This window comes from Saccostrea echinata, unplaced genomic scaffold (genome assembly GCF_033153115.1).
Source record: "Saccostrea echinata isolate AGI-Se365-2 ecotype Australia unplaced genomic scaffold, CSIRO_AGI_Sech_v1 ptg000016l, whole genome shotgun sequence".
Lineage (NCBI taxonomy): Eukaryota > Metazoa > Mollusca > Bivalvia > Ostreida > Ostreidae > Saccostrea > Saccostrea echinata.
In genome coordinates, this window is record NW_026889765.1 from 22068420 (window position 1) to 22091650 (window position 23231).

The following is a 23231-nucleotide window of genomic DNA, read 5'->3' on the forward strand; positions in this document are numbered from 1 at the left end:
AATTTAAAAAAAAAAAAGGAAACTCGGGAAAAATACGACCAGAAGAGATTTTGTTTCAAAAAAGTATGGTCTGGAGATATGATAATAATGCATAATTCCCGAAAAAAATCATTGAAGTCGGTCGACTAGTTTCCCAGAAAACGTGTGTACTGTGAAAATGGAATAATAATACATGTAATAATAATAATAATAATAGGAAACAAAAGGAAAATATTAAGATTTTCCGAAGGAAGTAGGAACCTTAATAATCACTTCATATCATTCTTTGCTGCAAAACAGATTTTCTTATTACATGTATGAATGTAAAGTTTTCTAGTATAACTTTATATCTAAGTTTAATTATATAGGCTGTATATGAGAAAACTCAGTCATTTCCCAACAGTGATGGATTAATTTAAGTTACGGTCATAAAATCATTTTCAAGACAACAAATTATACATATTGACCTGGTTTGAACTTGCAATAAGTAAAACGTCTTTAAAAATAGCGATGCTTCTTGGTTTGGTCTGCCATTTGTCTATTTTTAAACAAGTTTGATAAATTCCTTTGCTATCAAATATTGACAGACTCGCATGATCGTAGTCAGAAATAAAAATGTTATTTTGATTATCAAAAGCAATGGACCCAGGGTAGGTATCTATACGCTTAAAAATCTTGCAGACGTGATCCAGCAGGTATACACAGTCATGTTCCCAGTCAGACACTACACATGTTTTGTTTGGGAGAAGGCTGGCATACATGGGCTTGCTGAAGGAAAATTTTTTCCCTTGGTCATCTAGTATTTCTTTCTCATCGATTTTGTCATTGTTTTTTATAAAGATCTTCTTCTTTGTCATCCATCCTATTGAATTGCTGTCTGGATTTTGTGTAATAAGTGTTGAAATCCCTTCAAACTTCTTCAATTCATTGAAGTTCTGATCGAAAATAAACAAACGTGAGCTAGCAATGCAAGCAAATCCTAATCGATATGAGGAAATTACATAAGCACCTGGTACTTTAATTGATTTTACTTTATGTACTTCAGTGCAGTGTGTTAAAACTTTAATCTTGCTGTTTTCCTTGTCTATAGCAGCTATTCGACCATCCATCGTCCAAACAACACTCGTAAACACTGGGGTACGCAAATCGTCGGCTTCATATAGAGAAACCTTTTTATACATTTGGAGTTTAAAAAGCCTGTGACGTTTCTCTCTTACACTAAGATTTGGTAGACTTTTTGAATTTTGCTTTTGTTCAGTTAAATTACTGGACGAATTTTGTACTGAGGAACATTTCGGCACAGAAGTATTTGTCGTCATTTTAGGGGACTCTTCCATTTGCACATCTTTCTCAAAACTCTTGGATGAAGAAAAACATATCATTGGTGGTTCTTTCCACTTAAAGTGTAAATATGGAATTTCTACTGAAGGACATTGGTATTGATACTCCTGTGCCGCATAAGTTTCGCTGAGTTTCGACAATCTTTCGTAAATTTCGTCAAGCAAAAGCAATACCTCAACATCATTTCCTCTTTTCAAAATATTCTCTGAAAAGTTAACCGACTGGTTAATGTTTTTAAACATTTCAGTTAATTTATCATGAACCTGCATCAGACGTTCTCTTCCAGGTTTCACTTTTTTCTGAAGTTCATCTGTCATATTCTTTTGAGCCTCGTGAATGACATTCACTGCATCAATGCATACCTTATCTATCTCACCTTGCATCAATGTTTCCTTTTCTTCCAGCTCCTTCATCCGAATCTCAACTGTTGAACGCTTGTCATTTAAAGTCTGAAGATTCTTTTTCAAAGGTTCTAGTATGGCAGATATCTTGCCCTCCTTAGATTTTCTTACATCAGAAATAAGTTTACATTCATGATGTTTGTGGTCAAATAAAGCACAGTCTCCACAAAGAGATAAATTACACTGGAGGCAAAAGTATCGAATTTCATGGCTGTGTTTTGGGCAACGAGTCATTTGAGCCAATTGTATTTCTCTGTCGTATTTTCCATCCCTTATTTCACTTAAGGGCATTACCTTGTGATTTCTATTTTGGGTGGTAAATGTATGTCTTGTTTTTGAGCACTCTTCGCAGAGAAAGTCTAAGCAAGTTATGCATTGGGAGACGGCTAGGTGATCGTCATCCATACAAAATGAACATAAAGTTTTGGATGAATCAGATTGTTTTTTAATTAGATCAATCATATTCTGCAAACAAAAATTCTTTTTAAGTCCTTTTGGTTCCAAGGAAAACGTTTCCCTGCAAATTGGGCAATTGTATGGCCCTTTTGAATAACAAGTTTGGATGAATGTAAGAATGCATTTCTTGCAAAATGAATGCAAACATGGCAGCGTTTGAGGTTCCGTATAAATCTCACAGCATATCGTGCACGTAAGGAAGTCGTCTGCTAGTGTTGTTGACAGAGATTCCATATCATTCTACAACGAAATATTTTTTTCCCCAGTTTAATATCAACCATTGTGTTTGAAACAGAATTGAAAAAATCTCGGCATTACAACATGTACAAGCCTACAAGGTTAGTTGTACATAATATGACCTCTAACAGAACAGTTTTCTGTAAAATAATTTTCACATTTGTATCTGATAAGACAAAACAATTCGATTTACTTACAAATAGATTAATGCACAATCCGCATTCCAGAACTTTCCTAGACAACACAACTCAAATGAGGACTCTCAAATAAAAAGAGCAAACATTAAGATAAAAACGTTTTGAAGTCCCGGATCCGATCACATGAGGCAGTAAAGTATGTCACACATGCTTGCAGTTCATTGGTTTGTTATAAAAGCACGTAGACCACCTGTGTAAATGCTTTGTCAACATTTGATGCGTTAAATATCTGTATATTGGTTTGAATATTTGGACAAACAAATAAATACACAAAATGAAGAGGTAAAAGAAGACCTCTCAAAGGGAAAACTTACTTTTTAAGCTTTATTTATTCATGCTGAACATTTATTTTTTTTAATGTAAAATAAAAAGGTTGGCCATGAGCTACATTCTGGTATAATTTGCCGGTGTAAGGTAAAATATTGACCAGGGTTGAAAATTAACACGAGTTGAAAATTGACCTGGGTTCATTTTTCAACGTTGAATATTGAACGGAGGTGTTATATTTCTCCGTTGAAATTTGAGAACAAAGTCGTGGAATTTATACCCAAGGTCATTCTTCAACATCTTGGTAATTATTTTTCTTTTTGGCATTTATGACATAAACGCGTTGAAAATTGATCCTGTTGAAAAACTGACCCCCCCCCCCCCCCCCCCCCGACTACATTGTTTTGCCCTTGTTCGATCTGGAAGTTATGCATGGTTTATACATACATGTAACTACTAACATATTTATCAGTTTCAAAATTTGAATTTCTTCTAGCATTATCATAACATCAGAATGAAATCAGGAAACATATGGCATCCCGAAAATACAGTTGTTGTTCAGTACACCTTATATCTCATTTCATGGTTGTCTTTGATAAAAGGTAGTAGAAGAACTACGTATTGTACTAGAATTACATTCTAAAGGACCCCTTTATCGCCTTCCCCCTATTAAAGGTGCTTCTTATGATATATTACTCATTATTAAATACCGCCTAGGATAAACATGCACGAGTTTATTTTTCCTAAATTTGGGACAAGATGAGTGAATTCGATTAATCCTATCTATGCTGGATTCTAAAACTTCAGAAGAGTTCTTTACAAAGATTCATGCATGTTCCAGCAAATGGTACCAATCCCCTATTTTTACTTCTCTTAACATATTCATGAACTGGTGTAAATCATGTAAATTATGGATTTTAAAATCTCTGACGAACTTTTACGTTTTTAAATATTTAAAAATCTCTTGTTTTCGAAATGAGAACACCAAAACGTATGATTTCACAACACTTTATATAGTCCTTATGATAAATTAAAGATTAGGTATTTTGATATCATAGAACGCCTTAAATTCGTCAAGAAAAATGGAATTTGGGAAATTTTCCTGTCTCGTGACTTATCATTATACTATTAATTTAAAAAAAGAAAAAAAAAAGTCTGCTTCTATTAACAAGTACTTTGAGGTTGATATTATTTTTTTTTTTTTTTGCCGGAGTTCCTCTTTCACAAGATCTATGTTGTCGTTGAGACCAAGTCTTCTAACAGTATGTTAGAATGTTGATAGGGCGTAATTTTGTGCTCTTTTTCTAGCAGACCTGTATGTTTTTATAATCCTATGAAGCAGACTATTCAAATACATTGTACATCTACATGAGAACAAACAAAATCTGCTGAAGGCTTTCACTCCCATCAGATATATCGACTACGTTTTATCAATTAACTATAATTACTCTCATTCATATGTTGACTCTCTATATATCCCAGTGAAATAAAAGACAATACAGAGTCCACATGATCGGTTTCATATATGGGTGTTTTACTGACTATAGACGATTGATTGATTGTATGTTGCTTAATGTCCCTCTTGAGAATTTTTCACTCATACATGTATGGAGACGCCACCACTTGCCGATGGAGGGCTACAAATTTTTGACGTATGTTCGGCACTTAGGGCCATTGAGCAGCGAGGGATCTTTTTCGTGCCAGTACTTTCTGCGACACGGGATCTCTGTTTATTCGGTCTCATCCGAAGGACCGGTCTCCACGTCCCGCAGTGGGATTCGAACGTAAGGATCAACTCCTTACTCCGCAACTCGAGAGCAGACGCTCTAACTACTGCACCACGTGGGCGACGACTATAGACGATAATGGTCAACTGACAGCTAAACTTTTGACAAACGAGAGGACTTCAACATTTCTATGATTGATAGATTGATTTATTGTATGTTGTTTTACGTCCCGTTCGAGAATTTTTAACTCATATAGAGACGTCACCATATTCCGGTGAAGGGCGTCAAATTTTGACCTTTACTCGGTACTCAGGGCCATTGAGCAGTGAGGGATCTTTATCGTGCCAACGCCTGATGTGACACGGGGCCTCGGTTTTTAAGTTCTCATCCGAAGGACCCGCAACTTTTACTTCAAAGTGCCGAGCGCATGGCGAAGGTACAATTGCTACCCATTTTTTATAAACAGTTGTGAACAAAGAAATCCGGAGCACTATGAATTGCGCCCGGTCTATCGGGTGTGTATTTTAAACATGAGAACGTGAAGACATGCCTACATGTGACTCAAAACACGACAGAGACCATTTTATAAAGAAGTAGTTACTGTATTAGCTGTTTTGTGCCATAAACATTTAATGTTTTCAATTTGTTTGTAATTGGCTAAAATATGAGAAGAGTATATGAGTGTGATAAATCGCGAAAGAATATGGCATGAAGGAGAACCATTCTGGAAATATACTACAGTGTAGTAAAAAAAAAAAAAAAAAAAAAAAGCTAATGTGACGTGTCAATGCATTTTCACAAAATTTGTTTAAGCACTGATACATAACCGTGTGTTTTCTGGATCTTTGTATTTCCCGATTTTTATTAAAGATTATTTTTATTTGCGGAATGAAGCAACATGTTTTGACATCGATTTATCACATCCTTACTTATTTTCCAATAAAGGAAAGGAATTTATTTTCATTTGATATTTTAAAGAACGTAGCCGTAACTTTATTCGAAATGTATATATATATATATATATATATATATATATATATATATATATATATATATATATATATATATATATATATATATATATATATATATATATATACATACATATATATACATATACATATATATACATATATATATATATATATATATATATATATATATATATATATATATATATATATATATATATATATATATATATATATATATATATATATATAACACCACCGGATTTGAACGGTCAGTCTGTGACAACCTGAGAAATGAAGTGATCCAAATTTGTTCTGATGAAATATGAAGATACCAAACAATACAAATCATAGCAGAGCAAACAAGGACTCTAAAAACATAAGACATAAAAACATAAGATCAGTGCCAATTAGGAGTAAGCATCCCCTATGGATTGGTCACACTGGACTTGTGATCCTTGTTATAATCGGGCAAACAGAAAGATTCCTAGACAATTCAGTGAGAAAAAATGCCCTAACAATTTGTATGAAAAACGTCAGTAAACATTCGTCTCGACAATAAATTGTATTTGCTGACATTCTCATTGTATCCACCATAGAATTTACAGACTGTAGATATCCTTGTATCATCAACTTATTTTTTCAAAAGCTTGAATCGTTCTAGAAATTGCATGTGTTTTCTCTTGCTTGTGGAATCAATATTGCCATAATAAAACAGTCGAAGCATATTCTCTTGCGAGAAAACATGATCATGGGTCCCTTGATTGGACCAATTTCATTAAACCTTGCCTAAAAAGATAGATCTAGAATATAATTTTGTGGAAACACTTCTTACTAGCTCCCTCAGTAGTATTCCTTGCCTTTAAGATAAAAGTTCGTACACAGGAATAATATTGAAAATAAATCCATAAATTCAGCGGTAATTATTTATTTTTAAAATTTTGATGTCTATGTACAAATTTTTCGTCCGATTTCTTGGTCGTTGCATGGCGATCCCTGCAAATAAAGATTGGAAGAATTTGAAAAAGAAATTAAATAAATCTTATGTAAGAGAGAGAAAGAGAGAAGGAGACAGACAGTTGCTAAATATAATTTAAATATAATTTGATAATAAATTAATCATTCACACATTAACATACGTTATAATAAGTGAATCTATTTTAAAATATAGAAAGATGAACAGATAATATTTATTTTTGATGCTTACTTGAGAGAACTGTTTTGTACCTCATTTCCCGCTAAAATTCAAGTAAACGGAAATTAATCAAGTGATTGAAAAGCTTTCAGTTATGCTGGAAACTATTAGACAGATTACTGTCAGCAAAAAAAAAAAAAAAAAATGAAATAGGCCTTGAAAAATATTTGAAGAACAGTAGAAGAAAACTAAAATTGTTTCAGTTCCTGGGATATGTATAACTTTTAACAATTATTTAGATGCGAAATCTCACAAAGACTCTCTAAAGAGGATCAAATTATTTTCCAAATTAAAAATTTTTAAAAGACAAGAGACAAGAGATCACACTTTAAAAAATCATTTGCGCAAAAAACCCTTTCTTTTATTTCAGAATTGCGCGGTCTTCTCTGATAAAGAGACTTAACACATTATTGCTTCAGCAGAAAATTACCCCTTCAATGAGTAATTTTGACGCTTTTTCTGTTTACAACTTAGAAATGTAACAAATTTATAAGGTCATATTTCTACAATGGTCCTCCTTTATACCACACTTTTCATAATTTATTACATTCATCTACTTAACTCATATTTAAGCTAATTTCATAACTTTTTAAAAACATTAAAGTTTTAGGGCACAATCAATCTAAAACCGTACCTTCTATTTTGTTTTATTCCTTACGGGTTGAATTTTATCACGAATAAGTTAATTCAGTAAATGTGTAATTTTATTTAATACAGTTTCTCAATAGTATTAAGTTTGTAAGATTTTAAAACTGAAATTTTAGTCATAGCATCAAGTTCTTTTGAAAAACAGTTCCCTGGTATCTAGGTGATATTTTCAGAAAAGAAATATAAGGTGTCTTCTTTTTTTTTTTTTTGTCTATTGTTTATTAGTTACAAGATATCTGACCATTAAAACTATAAAAGCACCTTTCGTATAATACATTGAGAGTAATGTATTATTGTATAATTCTTTTATTCAAGTGATGAATTTTCATAGCTGATAATCAGATGTGAAAAACTTATCTCAAAGTAATGTAAAGATTACTTTATAAATAGACACATTCCCTTGCACGAAAACCCCTTTCAATATTCGGGAGCATAGAAGATTTTTTATAAAATATTTGCAGTTTCACTATATCTTAAATTTATACATGTAGAGCCCCGCTCTAACACGTAGACCCCTGAACAAAGGACAAAGAATTTTACAATTTTGAAAGAGGCTTACTTTTCATCATAACCGTGCACTTTATTTATCTGCTAAATATACTGCGAGAAAGAAGAAATTTTCAAAGAATTTATGCATTTCTATATGATCGATAAAACCCTGCATTAAGACCAGAACCCCCCCCCCTCCGATCCGCGGGCGATAAATTTCTAAATTCTCGGAAAAAAGCTCCACCGCAACATCCATCAGAAACCCTGATCCTTTGTTCATGAATTTCACAATTTTTGTAAATTACCCATTACTAATTAAAATATTGCTAACTGTTTGAGTCTTTGATGTTAGGAGTAAAGAGAAAAAAATTGACGATTGCATTTATTTGATGTTTTTTGTCCCATCCCTCAAGCCCCAGGAAGGGAGACACCTTGAAATTCGAAATTTAGACGCTATATACATGTATATGTATATGTACCAAATTTGGCTAAATTGGTTCAGTGGTTCATGCTGAAAATGTTCAAAAGTTTACAAAGAATGACGATAGACAAAAAGAGATCGCATTATGTCACTAAGTGACTCACGTTACCTGAAACTATACAGGTTGTGGCCACAAAAATACTCCAGTCACACAGAACAAATCATACCGAGCTAGCCTTATGTTTCCAGTTTTAAGATGCATTATAAAATATTATACTTTTAAGATGAAGTATAAAATATAATACTTACTAATAAGATATATTCAATCCATGTGCTAGATTTGAGTTCATAAATTCCGCGAGAGCATTCATCATTTCAAACTCTCCTAAAAGACCGGTACTTCTGGCTGTTCTGTAAAGAATATCGATTTTTAAGAATGAGAGTAAATCGAGGAATCGCTTTACATACGTAAACAAAATCAGATTCCCTAATAATCATGCTTTTTGAATTTATCAATAAGTATTGTTTTCTTTTGGACAATTACTTTATTTTTTTATGTTCCATGTACAGTTAGATGTTTTTGCATGTACATGTATGTCATAGTTTTGGTAACAGAGAAATACTTTAAGAATGGATGTCATTTGGTTTCTTCAAAAGCGAGGTATGACACTTCATGTCAAATTCGACCGCTAATAACTTACTTTTATTTCAAAATTCCGTGAAAATTTAAGTATCAAATTTTGTATTTTTTGTACAGTCAATATAATTAATGATAAAACATATCGATAAAAACGTTTAGAGAATACATGTAAAATAATTTCTTTTTAATATGAAACATGAAGATAACAAACAGTTTAAAAATTGATAACTGTTATCAATCTCAAAAGTCAATTGAAACAATACAAATTTGGAACAGAGCAAACACGGTATCTAAAAAAATCAGAGATGGGATCAGGTGCCATGGAGGAGTGAGCATCCCCTGCCGACGGGTCACATCCACCGTGTTCTCCTTGTCAAGAAAAAAGGAAAAAATCCGTAGAGTATTCAGTGTGTAAATAATGGCCCAACAATTCATATGAAAAAAAAAAAACTTCAGTCAGCATTTGACATTATGATAGGTTGTATGTACTGACAAGGTCATTGCATCGACCATAAAAATTGCAAAATGATGACTTCAAAGGAGACTGCTGGTATCCTTTGTTTCATCAACTTGTTTATCAATAACTTGCGAAATTGTTCATACGTAAAGCATGCTCTCGCGTATGGAATATAAAAAAAAAATTACCTTCCTGGCCTTGATCTCATCATTAAAATCCTGTTATTTAAAGGGTTTTGAACTGTTACGGACAAGAGCATGCAGAGTGATATGATGAATGCAATAGAGGGACCCATTACGTTAATGTGAAAACCTGAAAACAGAGAACAATCTCAAAAGTACTGTATTTGAAATAAGTGAAAATGATGTATTTTCGATGTCAAGATATGAAATATTTTTTACAACATTTCTTAAGCTTTTTCTTTGGCTATGAACACGTTAATTTTTACTTAAACTGATAAACACTGAGGAGAACTGTATAGATTAAAACATTGAGTGATTGCTCCAATAATATTTCTTTATTTTTTTCTTTCTTAAGTTCTCGTACAAAGGGCATATATAATTATAAAACTGGTAGTCATCCTCAATATATCAGTGTGCGATTCACAGATTGAACATTACAGAGCCTTTGGTCACTTTGGTATAAGAATTCCTGTACAAAATTATCTTTCAATCTTTCTTGAATGATTTTAAAGCAAATTCAGCTATTCGAATTATTCTGCTCTAACCCAAACTTTGAAAACTACACGTAGATTTTTAATAGCATATGCTTAATAATTACCCGATTAAATAGGATTTTCACATTCACTTTAGAAAATGGCATATGGAGCTTCAAAACATGCTTGTTTACAACAATTCAGACATATATAGCAAACTCCATCAAACAAATATTTTACCATACATTTCAATCTTTAATAATAGCAAAACAAAATTTTATCAAAAAATTCTTTCTACGCATATCTTTGTTAGAAAAAAAAATGAAAAGGAGGTCTTCAATACTGTTATTTAAACAATGAAATGCTTTCTTTGGTATCTAGTACGGGAATTGATGTTGCAGCTGTTGTAGAAAACATGCATAATCCGTGTTTTTTTTTTCCTGCAATAGCTGCAACGTTAACTCCCTTACTTACAAACAAAGAAAGACTTTTTATTGTTTATATTTATATCTGTACAAATAATGATTTGAAGTAGGATTTAGTGGATGAAATAGTGTATTATTGATATGTACGTCACTGTACGTTTCATTGATGGAGCAGCCACTGCTCAATAAAATCTGTGGATGTGATAGGCTTAGCGGTGTTTACTGACTGATAAACGGCAATGGTTTTCATAAGAAATAAAGGAGATAATATTTAATAGTTGTAAATATATATATATATATCTATGAAACAGATTTTTTTTCTTTTCATAATGTGATATAATTATATTAACTATTCAAACTGTGATCTTAACCAAGAGAAATTGTAATCATGAAAAAATGTTTAAATTAATCAATGGGATTCTTTTTAAACAATTGAATCTAAATGACAATATCTTTCTTACCTTTCTGTACGTCTAGAGTCGCAGACTTTCACCTTCCAATAAATGCATAGGAAACGGGGGTATTTATAAGGACAAACTACATCCTCGTCTTGTCAGCACACAGTGGGGACACTTCCATATCATATTTTCTTATAATTATTACACTTCCGATTTTGACATTTATTGTTATTTCGCTATAAAACATAGACAGAGAATGACAACTTTTCAGCATATGCCATATATGTTTTCTTAAGTTTTTAAGAAGTTCGTCTTTCTTAGTTTTTGTTAATATGTTTTGATCATGGAGTTTTACTTCTTATATTACTGTCTATCTACTCATATACATAATACCACCATCAATCTGACACCCACGATAATTACACCAAAAAAGACTGAGAATACACTGTTGTTTTCTCAGTTCTGTCTGGACTTACTTGTCAGAATTGAGATATCATTCAAAGTTTTAAAATTGAAGGCTAAGGTTCGTTTGTACATGTATTTATACCCCCGCTTAAAAGTCCGGGGGGGGGGGGTACTAATATAGTGATTGGGGTGTACGTCCGACCGTTTAGCTGTACATCTGTCCTTTCGTCCGTTACGCTTTGGGGTACCCATCTTTTATTCACAACTCCTCTTATACCACTCAATAAAATTTAATGAGACTTTCACAGAATCCTTGTTACATGGTGCACCTGTGCAAATCCTTTTTCACTTTTTGATTGGACACGTATTTCTGGTCTCCCATAGCAAAACATGGACTTTGCCAATATAATCATATGGGAGCAGGGGTTTATTTGTGAGTGCAGTGCTCACAGTACTGTTGTGTTTCAATCAAATTACAAATATATATATATATATATATATATATATATATATATATATATATATATATATATATATATATATATATATATATCTATATCTATATCTATTAATTCCTTTTTTATTTCCTCTTTTATTTCGTGGCTATAAATTGGAGATGCGTTAAAGTCTTCAAGAATACCCTTACCCCACCTCCCAAAAAACATTTCTTGTTAAAGAAAAGTTGTTGTAAGCAAAGGCTTATCCGTGTTCTTTTTTACGGTCTAGATATTTTAAAATGTATGCAATATTTACTCGTATTTAATTGTTTATAGAATAGAAGCTATTTTATTGTAATACTTACAACATGTATTTAAATTCCATGTCAATCACTCATTTCAGTATCTCAATAAGTCATGCCAAGTCAATTTTTTTTTTTCAAATATGCAATGTGTCATTCTCTTTTCTTCGAGACTTTTTCCTTATAATTTAAATTTTGGCCATTTTTTGTCTGTTCTTTCATATGAAATATACGTGTACAATGTTTGGCAATTACTTATTAGAATTTAACCCGATCCGATAGTTTTTAGCTGCTATTATAACCGATGAATTGTGTAGATTCCAGGGATCACGCGTAATGTAAGTTCTTCTAATAGCGTTACCTCAAAACCATGAAATATCACGTTTTAGGATCATTTTTAAAATGAGCAATGTCATGTACTAATATTGTTATACTATCCATCATAATTGTACTTAATTCATATTTTTTTTCTCTTTGGGGCTCTAAATTAGAAATATTCTTTTCTTTTTTTTACCTTTTGATCTCTTTAATTGAAGATAGCAATATATATAGTTTCTGATGTTCAGAAAATCTATATCTATTGAAGAAAAACAACAATATATATATATATATATATATATATATATATATATATATATATATATATATATATATATATATATATATATATGTATATGTATGTATGTATGTATGTATGTATGTATGTATGTATGTATCTAGTATTTAAGTAGTTACTGAAGATTAGAAACTCTTAACAAATCCGAGACTATTGAACATGTTGAAGCAAAAATAATTTTATTCAGAAATTAGCAAGACTATCCCCCCCCCCCCCCGTTTTTCAAGTACTAAATTGATGTGAAATACACATTAATATAAGAAAATATACTTTATTCATGCCATGTCTTTCAGTTATAACACATTCCTGATTCTATCACCTTTTGACAAACATAAAATTAGAGGTCATGAACTGCATCGCCTTAACTATACCTGTACAATGTACGTATGTACATGTATCTAATAACAAAGGTACATTTATCATATTTGGCTTCTAGTATTGTTTTGAGTAATACCTTTATAATTTCCTTCTTTTATTCAAAGTAGTCTTACTCTATTCGCTTCAGGGGGCGGATCCAGAAATTTCAGAACGAGGGTGACGCAGTTCAATGTTTTTATTTTTTTTTTTTATTTATTTATTCATAGTTTTTGGACAAGCAAAATAAAAATACAAGGAAAAAAATAATTGTCTAAACTCGAAAATCATATTTAGTGGAAACGGGGGTGGGGATAGGGTGAATGGAGGGGGTGTGGGTTATAAGTAGTAGGCTCAGACTTTTTCCATATGATTATTTTTTTTCGAATCAGTCGTATTGATAAGTGCCTGTTCTCCGAATGTAACGTGCATGTAAATTAAGAGCACATACAAGTTAAAGAAACAAAATCATGAAAATGTGCAAAAATGAATAAAAAATATGATACTAATAAAAAAATATAATTTAAAAAATCAAAGGGGTGGGTTGGGGGGATCCGCCCTTGGTTTTTATTTATTTCATTTCTATTAACTTGGATATGTGCATGTGCATGTGTAGAGGCAAACAATACATCGATTCACATTTTCAGCTTATTTTGATTGTATACTTCACACTTTTTATCTTTTCTGATTGAGAAGATCATGTCAGCGCTTTTTATCTATAAAGATATATAATTATTGATGAATTTTAAGTACTCTATTTTAGAAGTTTCATCAATGAGTCTTTCTTGCTTTTGGATTTCAGAAAGTACATGTGAATTCTCATACACTCCATAATAGTTATAGATAATGTTAATATTTGTAAATTTAAAAAAAAACTTAATTTTGAGTTAATTTTTTCTTTTCTCAATGAAATGTCCAGTTTTTATGAATATATAGAAAATATTTATTCCTTGATTGTTACATGTGCATTAGAAAATTAATCTTAGTTTTCAAACTGAAAATTTACTCCTTTCTTCCTTAATATTAATGTCAAAATGCTTCGGATTTTAAAATCAGAGATGATTTATGACTGGAAAAGTATCCATAGGCGCTTTAACGTGTGCACAGTGCGCTTTGGCGTTATCGATAAGACAGAAACAATTAGTAAGTCTACTCATGTAAGTAGGTAATTCTAATTAATTTTAGCATGTAATTGCGAACATACTTCAGAATTCACTGTAATTTTGCCCCGCTTAATATCATACTTGTACACTTCGTCTACTTGTAGTAAACAAGACATTAAACTTGCATGTGTTGTAAGTTATCCTTTCATTCCTCTACATGTTTTCTGCTATCTACATTGCCGAGAACACAATTAAAGACAATTCACAAGTCTACAAATGTAAAGTCTAGAAGTTTGTCATTTTGTTTATTATGAGAAATTATGCGATTGGAGGAATATCAGAACCATATTTTTTTAAATGTTTTATTTTCTAGCTTATTCTAACTTCTTGTTTTTCCAAATACCCCCCTAAAACGTTGTCACGAACCCGCATTTATTGGATGGCTGTTTTTAAAAATTTGATATCATTGCACCTTAATTAGTTCTTAATGACTGCGGCACTGATCACAGTAGCCTAGTGTCTAGGGGAGATAGGTTCGTACGCCATGGGAGCTCAGCGTTTGATTGTCCAATTTTTCTGGTGCCGTGCCAAACCGAGATATTTTTAAATACATCTAGAAAGTGAGTATTCCTTTGGCATTGAAAGTCAATGGTCTTTCGGCTGGGACCTTAAAAACCGAAGCCCATCTAGATCCCCGCATGCCATACATAGGAAATAATTCATATCATAAAATATGGTGATAAAGAACAGTATTCAAGCTCAAAAGTCTATTCAAACAATAAAAATCAGGAGCAGAGCAAACAAAGACCTCTTAAACATCAAAGGTGGTATCAGGTGGCATGGAGAAGTGAGCATTCCTGCTATCCGGTCACACACACAGGGAAATAACAGAAAATTCAATCGACAAATCAGTGTGTTAATAATGGCTTAACAATTAGTATGAAAAATGTCAGTCAGCATTTGACTTAATGATAGATTCTTTTTGCTCACAAGGTCAATGTATCGACCGTAGAACTTACGAAATGATGACTTTGAACGAGACTTTTGATATTCTTGTTTCATCAACTTGTTTGTCAATAACTTACCTTATTGGCTAGTTTTAGAAATTGTTCATACGTAGAGCATGCTCTTGCGTAACGAAGCAACTGAGAGATGTTAACTCCGTATACAGCTGATAAGAGTATATTGCTGCATAAGAAAGGGAAGTTGACGATTGAAAAGTTAAAGTCATCACGTTTATCATGAAGCTTTGTTGTTAGGTTACCATTAATGTCTTTCTCTATTAAAATATCGAGGTATGAAATAGATGCGTCAGACTTTATGGCATCTTTAATTTCAAGCTCACTGGTATATATCGTGTCGACATATGAATGGAAATAACTAATTGTTAATTGATAATATTTCGTCGATATATCTAAATGTCGATTTGAAGGCCACAGCAAGTGTTTTCTTCTCATGTATATGATTATTGAATAAATTCTGCCTCATATGAATACTAAATTAAGTCTGCTTATAACGGGGCGCAATTGGTACCCATGGGAATTCCGAAAGATTGTTGGAAGCCCTGGTGTCCAAAAACCGCACAGATACAGTCAATCAGAAACTCAAGTATCTTTTTAATATCATCTTCAGAGTACTTGTGTGTACAATCAGAATGTTTTTGAACAAAGTCATTTTTGTAAATGACCAATGACAAAGTAAATAAATTTTCAAGTTCCATTTTTATTGAAAAAGCAGCTGTCAATAATGTCAAAAAACCTGGACTTTAATCTATCGCTGGGAATGGTTATATATAGAGTTGAAAACTCGTACGTTTTTATGTTATTATGGTAAAAATTTCTGTGATTTTAAATTTTTCCAAAAGTTCCTTGTAATTTTTAAGTATCCAATTCTGATTTACACAACTTCTCAATTATATTGTTGCTCAGTACTCCTGAAGTTTCTCCTTCACTGCTGTTTATATTTTAGTGAGGAGTAAAGAAAGAGGTTTGGAAGAACTTTTACTGGAATCCGCTAGTCGTTATATATCGTTCAATAAAATGCGAACTTGTGAATTGCGCGTCTCTATATATAGATACTGAAAAACATGTAGAGAACTGATTGGTAAGTTGCAACACAATTAACACATTCAAGTTAACTTGCAACACATTCAAGTTAAATATCTCGTTTTATACAATTAGAAGAAATATACAAGTATGATATCAAGCGGGTCAAAATAAGAGTAAATTTTGAAGTACCCATACCAGAAAAGCAAAATTTACAAAATCAAAAATGCAAAAAAAAAGTCAGCCCAGCTTTATACGCAAAAACTACTGACATAACTTTAAGATATTCAATGTATAACGACCAATTTTGTATCTAATAAATGAATGGTCCTATATTTGTAATTGTGGTATCATTTTGAAAGTGTTATGAAATAAAAATACTCCATGAAAGAAAATCAGAAAAATTTGATTATTGTCAAATTAATTGCACTTTGAATTTTACATTGAAGTCTATGGACAATGCATGTGTTATTGTAAAAAGTAATTTGAATTTCATAAAAAGCTCTTGGTGAAAATATGCATACACACACTCTCTCTATTAAAATATGAAATAAAATTAATCAATTACCGCAGATATTTTGACGAAATTAAAAAAAAAAATTCTTTGCATCAAGGGCAGATAACTCTTCAAAAACTTTTAAAGTGCAAAATGACCAGTTTCTTATATGTTATCAGTCATGTGAATTTGGTTCATTTCTTTTTCATCGTTATCTAGCAATGCATTTTCAACTACAATTCTTTATGATTCAAAATCCCTTCATTATACATTAAATACCTTAACATGTCACACCACTCTCTCTCAACCTTCTCTCTCTCCCCTCCTCACTGTCAATCACTTTCCCTCCTCACTCACACACTCTCTCTCTCTCTCCACCGACTCATTCGGTCACACTCTCCTCCTCTCTCCCCGACCCACTCACCTCTCTCTCTCTCTCTTTCCACTGACTCACTCCCTTTCCAATCTCTCTCTCTTTCTCCCCACTCCCCTTTCGCTCGCTCTCCCCAGTCACTCTCTCTCCACTCATTCTCTCTGTCCACTCCCCTTTTACTATTCGCTCACTGTCTCTACTCACTCTCTCTGTCTATCTCTCCCCACTCAATCTCTCCATCTCTCTTTCCTCTACCCCCTCCCCTCTCCCTATCTCTTTCTCTCTATCTCTCCCCACTCTCTCCCTCTCTCTTTATTTTTTTCTTTTCCGTCTGCCTCAGTAACACTTTTGCCTTCTAAAATAAATTATATATATGCCTGATACATATATGTTTCATAGTTTTTACAATAAAAAATAATGGGGAAAATACTTTTTCTAAAACAAAGAGAAAATTTTTATCGTTATTTAAAATAAATTATAAAATGTTTATTCTTGATCTTTTTACTTTAAAATGGATTTAGCAGAAATGTTTATTCATGCAAAAAATGAATGCAATTTAAAATTATACGGGCGATAACTTCACACAACAGAAAACACTGCTTCCCAGTTCACAATTAGATCATTGCGTTGTTTGTTTGCGTATTTAATGAAGAAGAATTTTATATGCTTGAAGAACAATACTTATATGTTTACTAACATGCAAGGAAGATGATATGTCAGCTTGAAATCCCAATTAGATATTATTTATTATTTGATGTACCGTTATGAAAATAACATGTATCTTAATTATCCACATGCATAGAGGAGGCCTATAAATTATTCTTTATTCGATCAAGTATGTAATATGGGTTTGACATTCACTTTCCGTTTGCCTTGCATGCATTCAGTTTATTTATATTTTATATTTTTATAATTTTTGTCCAGTTCAGATATCGTGTCATTGGGTTGAATGTTAGCCAAAATGCATATGCATCATGACCCCCTCGTTGTTCTACGCATTACCCGGTATGTCATATTTTCTCATTGCATATGAATGTTCGTTTGCTGCTTTATTCAAATGCGTACTGTTAATAAAACCCACATGTAACCTTGACTTGTTGCATGGTTCTACTCTACAAACCATAGCTTTTGAATGGACAGTGTTAAATGATTTACCGTTGGGCCATCAGTGTAATTTGAGTAAATGTTCACCTTATAACAGGTCTTAGCCATGCTTCTGGGAAAATTACAATCAATCCATTAAGCAGAAGAGCCTTTCAATAAAAAAAAAAGAGAGCCATTCAAAATTGTGTGCTTAAGGACAGACGATACGTTCCTCAATAATATATAATTTTTTTCAAGATTTTGTCATTAAAGTATTGCTACTTTAACATGTTTGTTCACAAAAAATTGAGGTACCTTACCAGGCATTTATGCAAGATACCAGAGGGTAGTTTTTCTTATATAATCCATTTGGAAAAAAAATAATTTGCAAATATCAAATTTTTTTGTGTTTGGATTTTTTAAGGACAATTAGAAACTGGTATAGAAATCAGAATGTAATTAAAACTTTGAATATTTTTCATACATTACGAAGATATACGTAACAGATATTTGAGGAACGTATCGTCTGACCTTAAAAATTGTTACAACATTGCCTCTGTCGCGCATACCGCCCTCCTCAAGTCATGTAACGTTAAAGAGATAAAATTTGTAAATCTTAATGAATTTAAAACAACCTGCATTACAATGCACATATGCATTATGTAAATAAAATCCTTATAAGAGGATTTTCGGTGAAAGGAAAGATTTCTTTATACTTTTATCCTAAAAACCCTCTTATATTTTTAAACCTCGTTTCAGACAGCATGCAAGAACGCTTCATTTGTTTATAGGAAAGATGTACATGGCCAAAAGGGATTTCTTTCCTATATGCTACTAGTAAATATAAAGAGTGGGTTACAACCCCGTAACCACTTGAAAACTCGCCACTAAAGATACGCTTTATATGAATCTCGCATGGTACTTGATTCTAACACAATGTGTTACAATACTTTTTTTGTACATTTCTATATTTTTTGCACACGTACGCAACTTCAAATGTGCTAATATTGCCAATCATACTCAGGAGAAAAATATGTAAATTTGACTGAGAAGCCTTTTTTTCATAATGCAACATTCTGTTTTTTCTATTGGTAATTTTTTTTTAAATGTAACTAGAAAGGGGACCTTGTATAAACTTGTGTCGATTCTTGGTACACCAAACACCTCTTTTTTTAAGCAATCATTTTTTTTTATGTAAAAAGCCTCATTTTGTTAAAGACTTTGTTAATTGACACTAATGAATATACGACAAAATTAAGACATTGGTAAAGATTTTGAGCTAATCACTTTTTATGGCCCTGATATCGAAGGTCAGAGCCATGTTGATTTAGTTCTGTGTTATTTTAATTTTTCACAAATCTTCCCTATATTTTTATGAGAAGAAGTCTGAGACTTTATTCATAGAAAATCAAAGATATTTACGAGATCGATTTTTTTTTAATCAGTCTTCCATTTTTTTCATTCAAATTTATTTGGGTAGGGTTCCAAAACGTTAACCTTTCTTATGACTTCTAAAGAAAAAAGGAAGACTATATTTTTATTTGTTGCACGTTATTATCCCAGAATATTTACATTTGCCAATGTTTTCTTTTATATAACACTATTAAAAGCAACGCATATCTATATCCGTATAAACACGGGTTCCTCGCGTCATAAACGTTCGACGTAATTTCTCAGTGACGTCATAAAGGGTCGACGCACAATCAATGGATCAAATGCGTGCCGTTGAGTTTAAAAAATAAAACATTTCACGAGTTAAAGATTATAATCAGGGAAATATAAAATATGAATAAGTCATAAATGTAAATATAAGTAATAATGTATCATTTTTAAACACCTATCTGGATATAATTACGGGTTGGTACTAGATCAAATTTACCATAAAGCCCTTCGGGCTCTATGGAATTTGATCTCGTGACCAACCCGTATATCCCGATAGATGTTTAAAAATGATACATTATTTCTTAAGTAAAATCAAAGAGGATTACAATTATGGAAGCTATACGTTTATGAAAGCTGTACATTTTTTTTATTTATAAGTGTCTCTTTCTTACACGGGCTAAGAAAATGATCTTGATTTTTTTAAAAATAATTACAACTGTGGAAACTTATTTAATTAAATGTGATAAAACAAATCAAAGAATATACGACCATTTCCTGCTTTAATAGTGATAGAACATCATTATAGCCTTGTTAAGCTTTCCTTTAATTAGATAGAATGTTCTATCGTTAAAATGATGGCCTGTCCACATTTAGATTATTCTAACTATCCTTTAATGGGGATATTACATCTTGTATTATTAATGTAAAGTATATTATTATACCTCTACTCTTATTACTCTGTATAAAATTAATACCATAAAACTGTCTATTTCCCCGAGAAGATACTATTTCCCTCATCTGAGGACTACTCCCTGAAAAATCAGAGCTACTCCCTGGGACTACTCCCTCATGAATATTTATTATTAATTATAACCAATTAAAATGAACAGTGGGCGGAGCGTTCAAGGAATCTCGAGTCCGTGACGTAATGTTATTAGCAGTAACTATGACGTCAAAACATTTCGACATGCGATGTCAAAATCATACTGGAATTTCTAAGCAAAAATAGGACAACGATAATCCTTCGAAATGTCAGTGAAATTATTATTTTTTTTAACAATTTTATTTTTTCCGTATTGATGCATTATATATTTAACAAAATTGGAATCACGTGCATTTTTGATTATTTATATATATAAATGCCTCTATATTGTTTTAAAAATGTCTAAGTCTCTAGTTAATAAATCTCCTTTGTTTGTTTCGGTATAATAAAACAGTTATGGAATGGGTACTCGGGAAATATCAAATTTATGGTTCCCCTCGGCAAGAAACTATTAGTTTCCTTCCTCGGGGAACCATAAATTTGCTATTTCCCTCATACCCATTCCATAACTGTATAGTATAACCTTTTAATTTTGTCATTTAAACTTTAAAGCTTTTAGAAATGAACACTTCATATCATAAGGCTGTGTGATTTAACCCCTGTGTATTTGCCTAAAAAGAATTTTTACCATGCAGTTTTTTTTTTCTTGCATCAAAAACTGACACCGGGTCATTATTCAACTGTTCAACAGGGTCATTTTTCTACAATCCACATGGAGAAAAATGATCCTAAGGCCATAATTTCTACAAAAAAGAAGGTCATTTTTCTACGTAGAATATTGACCAGGGAGAAAAATTTCTACGTATAAACAAATGATCCCCAGTAAATATTCTTTCTTTTCGTCGTTACACCGGCAGTACTTTCAGTTCTGTGATTAAATGCCTCGCCTACGATATCTCGTAATATGATTGGTCAACAGAAACAACGACCTTCACCTAAATATAAGCACAGTGGTCCGCGCTGCCAAAATGAAGATAGACATTCATAGTCATGTTTTACCTGAGAACTGGCCAGACCTCAAGCAGGTAAGATCAACGGAATGACAGCATGGAATATTTTGGGAAATGTTTAATAATTTTAACTTGAGGGGGAGTATAAAACGAGCCATCAACTTCTCAATAGAGAATACATGCAGTAGGTCTATACTTAGTCACTAAGTGCATTTTCATTAGTGAGAATGCAAATTTCAAAGCATAATTTGTTGATTAAACAGGACACAAAAAGCTTGAAACTGTTATTTAACAAAAGAGATAATTTCCATGTTGGGTTTTTACTGGAACTCTGATCGACGACTTCTGACAGAAGTTCTGTACCAGATTGTAGATCATCAGGGAGCTCTCTCTCTCTCTCTCTCTCTCTCTCTCTATATATATATATATATAATATATATATATATATATATATATATATATATATATATATATATATATATATATATATATATATATATATATATATATATAGGTCCTTGGTATCATTTCATTGTACAGATGCAGCTTGTGTTTAATTAAGTTAACTCATTTCTTTTAGATTTCATTGTAACGTATGACCACATGCATACAACCACAAGGGCTCATTTGCCTCTTTGCAATTGGGGCAAAATATATCATTAAAAAACACACATCTATCTCAGAGGGCCTTGATTTTAGGAATGGATATTGCCAAAAATTCTGTATTACGATATTTCATGATTTTTTCCAAAAATATCATGATAATATGATAATTGATATTTTACCCAAAATTTTTACTATGATTTCAAATGAATTTCCTTAAATTTTCTAAGAATTATATTGTGAAAACATTAACTTCTCTTTTTTTATTTTTATTTATATATTAAAAGCGAGTGCAGTGAGTGGTGCAAAGCTAGGCTTGTGACTGAGAGCTCTAATGACAATGCCTGGGCGAGGAGAAAATTTGGACTACTGCACATTCAATAGAAATTTTTCCGCAGTAACTTTGTACCCACAATGCAACGCGAATGCATCTCACTGCTAACTACATTCTCACGTTAACAACAAAAGTTCATCAAATAATAAACTCTCCTTGATTTAATTGATATTAGAGATAAAGTTTTGTTGATTCAATGTTCTTTGTTTAATTTAGCACTGTTCAAACTTCGATCCTTTTGGTAATGTAACTATATATAAGAAACGAAGTCATGTGATATCACATTCTAGACAATATTCCAAATGTCTTGTGCGGTTTGAAGAGGCGGATCATAGTTAAAACTGAATAGGTATAAAATAATTAATACCCATCTGCGCTCACTCTTACGGTTGCCCCGTCAACATATTAAAGCACATTTGGATGCTAGGATGCCATTGGTTTACTGTTTTACGTCAATTTTTACTGATCACGACAATTTTAATTAAAAAGTTTGAACAAACAATTATTTCCAGAATTTATAATAATGTTCTAAATGCCGGTATTTTAGTCTCTATTAGTATATCATGATGTGTATCGTACAATAAACTATCATGATGATATATCAGTATACTGATAAAACAGCACATCCCTACTGCATTGGTTTAAATCTTGCAAGTCTTGTTTGACAGATTTGTCCACCTGATTTGAAATTATAGATTTTTTTTCTTTAGGCCACTGTTAGTGTACTGCGCTTATAAATGATCATAATGATTACTTTCTTAAAGTTACATTTGTAAATAAACGCAATAAACTTTATTTTAT

The 23231-nt window shown here is 32.0% G+C and overlaps 2 protein-coding genes and 1 long non-coding RNA gene across 3 annotated transcripts in view; 1 reads left to right on the forward strand and 2 right to left on the reverse strand.

Moving 5' to 3' along the window:
• Positions 1–316: 316 nt before the first annotated feature.
• On the reverse strand, positions 317–2411 carry LOC133189012 (E3 ubiquitin-protein ligase TRIM56-like). Its single transcript, XM_061324458.1, has one exon. It carries the CDS (start codon positions 2409–2411, stop codon positions 420–422), a length of 1992 nt encoding a protein of 663 aa, XP_061180442.1. The 3' UTR covers positions 317–419.
• A 4077-nt stretch (positions 2412–6488) lies between these two features.
• Positions 6489–9734, reverse strand: LOC133189013 (uncharacterized). The gene is made up of 4 exons (XR_009721382.1): positions 9615–9734; positions 8639–8740; positions 6784–6814; positions 6489–6572 (listed from the first exon to the last, which is right to left on the reverse strand). It is a non-coding gene; the product is annotated as an uncharacterized LOC133189013 (long non-coding RNA).
• An 11739-nt stretch (positions 9735–21473) lies between these two features.
• Positions 21474–23231, forward strand: part of LOC133189014 (2-amino-3-carboxymuconate-6-semialdehyde decarboxylase-like) — a 37899-nt gene continuing 36141 nt past the window's right edge. The window contains exon 1 of the mRNA XM_061324459.1: positions 21474–21568. Coding sequence (XP_061180443.1) covers positions 21512–21568 — 57 coding nt within the window. The 5' untranslated portion in view covers positions 21474–21511. The remainder of the gene's footprint in view (positions 21569–23231) is intronic.

What these genes read in the sequence shown, in the direction of transcription:
- LOC133189012 (XM_061324458.1), bottom strand. Translation starts at nt 2,411, where the DNA reads ATGGAATCTCTGTCAACAACACTAGCAGACGACTTCCTTACGTGCACG.